Here is a 2,352-nt window from a genome sequence, read left to right as displayed (position 1 = left end):
GCTGGTCCCAAGCACTGAGGGAGTGATGGTGGGTTTCTGGAGGTGGTGGTGGGAGCAAGACACTGATATGGGCCAAACTGCTGGGAGATTGAACTTCATTCAGCGGCCTGAGGGAGCCACAGAGGGCCACAGAGGGATGGCATGGCATACATAAGGATACAGAGAACTCCCTCCTGCCGATGTAAAGTGAGCGGACTGGAAGGGACAAGAGCTTCACCTCCACCACTTCCATTACCATCTCCATCACCACCTCCACCACCACCTCCACCACTACCTCCGTCACCACCACCACCACCCCCATCACCACCAGCACCACCTCCATTACCATCACCACCACCACCCCCCATCACCACCACCACCTCCTTCACCACCACTACCACCTCCATCACCACCACCACCTCCACCACCACCTCCACCACCACTATCACCACCACCACCTCCATCACCATCATCACCTCCACCACCACCATCACCACCACCTCCTTCATCACCACCACCACCTCCACCACCACCATCACCACCACCACCTCCATCACTACCACCACCTCCATCACCACCACCACCCCCATCACCACCACCACCACCACCATCACCACCTTCATCACCACCTCCATCACCACCACCACCACCTCCATCACCACCACCACCCTCATCACCACCACCACCACCACCTCCATCACCACCTCATCACCACCTCCATCACCACCACCACCACCTCCATCACCACCACCACCACCTCCATCACCACCTCCATCACCACCACCTCCATAACCATCACCACCCCCATCACCACCACCTCCACAACCATCACCACCCCCATCACCACCACTACCACCATCACCATCATCACCTCCCACCACCACCACCTCCACCTCCCACCATCACCACCACCTCCATCACCACCAGCAACACCTCCATCACCACCACCACCCCATCCCCACTGCCACCACCTCCATCACCATCACTACCTCCCACCACCACCACCACCACCACCTCCACCTCCCCATCACCCCAACCACCCACCATCACCACCACCTCCATCACCACCACCACCACCACCCATCCCCACTGCCACCACCTCCATCACCATCACTACCTCCCATCACCACCACCACCTCCACCTCCCACCATCACCTTCATCACCACCATCACCTTCATCACCACCACCTTCATCACCTCTACCACCATCACCACCTCCACCGCCACCATCTCCACCATCACCACCTCCATCACCACTACCTCCATCACCACCACCTCCACCATGACCATGGGAGAGAGAGAGAAGACATTGTCCTGAACTGAGGCGGGGTCAGCAGTATGGAGAGAAGGGGGAGTGGGAGGCAGTTTGGAGGCAGAATGGGAGGCATGTGGTGATGGCCAGGCTGTGGGAATGAGGAAAGGAAGGGAACTGAGAAAGCCCCCAGATGGGACAGTAGGGGTGGGGGAGGTGATATGCGGATGAGGAATGACCTCAGTGTGGATTGGGTCATGGGGTAGGGGCAGAAAGGAGAGATGGGAGGTGGTTCCCAGGCCATGGGGACATTGGGCTGGGTGGGGAGCGGGGACCCCAGGTTTCTGAGGGAGTGAGGGCTGCCCGGACGAAGCCCTGTGCAGGGCTCTGGTGATTTTCAGCACCCAGGACTGGGGTCTGCAGGGGCATGAGCCAAAGCTCCAGAGTCCTGCATGTCAAATGGACGGGTGACTCTGGCCTCCCCTGCTGTTGTGAGGAGCCCACAAGGTAACAAGTCAAGCCTCTAGCTCTCAGTGGGCACTCAGGAAATAAGAGGGATTATGGGGTGACGTGTCCTCAGTGCCCCAGCAAGTGGGACTCAGAGCCCCTCCAGGGCTCCCCTACACAGGCCAGGCCCAGCCAGCCCCCCATCCCAGAGCCCACCCACCAGCCCAGGTGGGCGAGCTGGAGGGCCAGGCCAGCAGAGCCTTACCTAGTGGCGGTCCATGGGTTATCAGGATGTCTACGCCTTCGGGAATGAGGTTCCATTTCTCCAGCAGGGCTTGGCCTCGCGGGAGGTTGAAGCCCCAGCCATAGAACCAGGGCTGCCTGCAGAAGAAGTGCAGATGGTTGAGGGAGGGCGGGTGAAGGTACGGGGCGGTCACACAGAAGGCAGAACTCCCCGCAGGCCAGGTGGTCTTCAGGACCAACTTGCTACCTGGAAAGTCAGGGAAGGTCTCCACCCAGGGAAGGCAGGGACTCACCAGGACTCTGACCCACTGGCGGACTGTGGATCCCCGGGCAATTCTCTTTCCTGTCTCCTTCTGCCTACCTGTAGTTTCTGTTTTTCCATAAGTATTATTTACATAACCAAAAAAAAGAAAGCTAAATACATACATACA

General features: G+C 58.8%; 1 protein-coding gene across 1 annotated transcript in view; it reads right to left on the bottom strand.

Moving 5' to 3' along the window:
* The window catches only part of MPPED1 (metallophosphoesterase domain containing 1), a 117,657-nt gene that overhangs the window by 12,607 nt on the left and 102,698 nt on the right, over nucleotides 1-2,352 (bottom strand). Inside the window, exon 4 of the mRNA XM_011984007.1 lies at nucleotides 1,944-2,059. Coding sequence (XP_011839397.1) covers nucleotides 1,944-2,059 — 116 coding nt within the window. The remainder of the gene's footprint in view (nucleotides 1-1,943; nucleotides 2,060-2,352) is intronic.

Source organism: Mandrillus leucophaeus, unplaced genomic scaffold (genome assembly GCF_000951045.1).
Source record: "Mandrillus leucophaeus isolate KB7577 unplaced genomic scaffold, Mleu.le_1.0 Scaffold26, whole genome shotgun sequence".
Lineage (NCBI taxonomy): Eukaryota > Metazoa > Chordata > Mammalia > Primates > Cercopithecidae > Mandrillus > Mandrillus leucophaeus.
The sequence above is the reverse complement of the archived record's forward strand: the minus strand, read 5'-3'. Positions and strand labels throughout refer to the sequence as shown.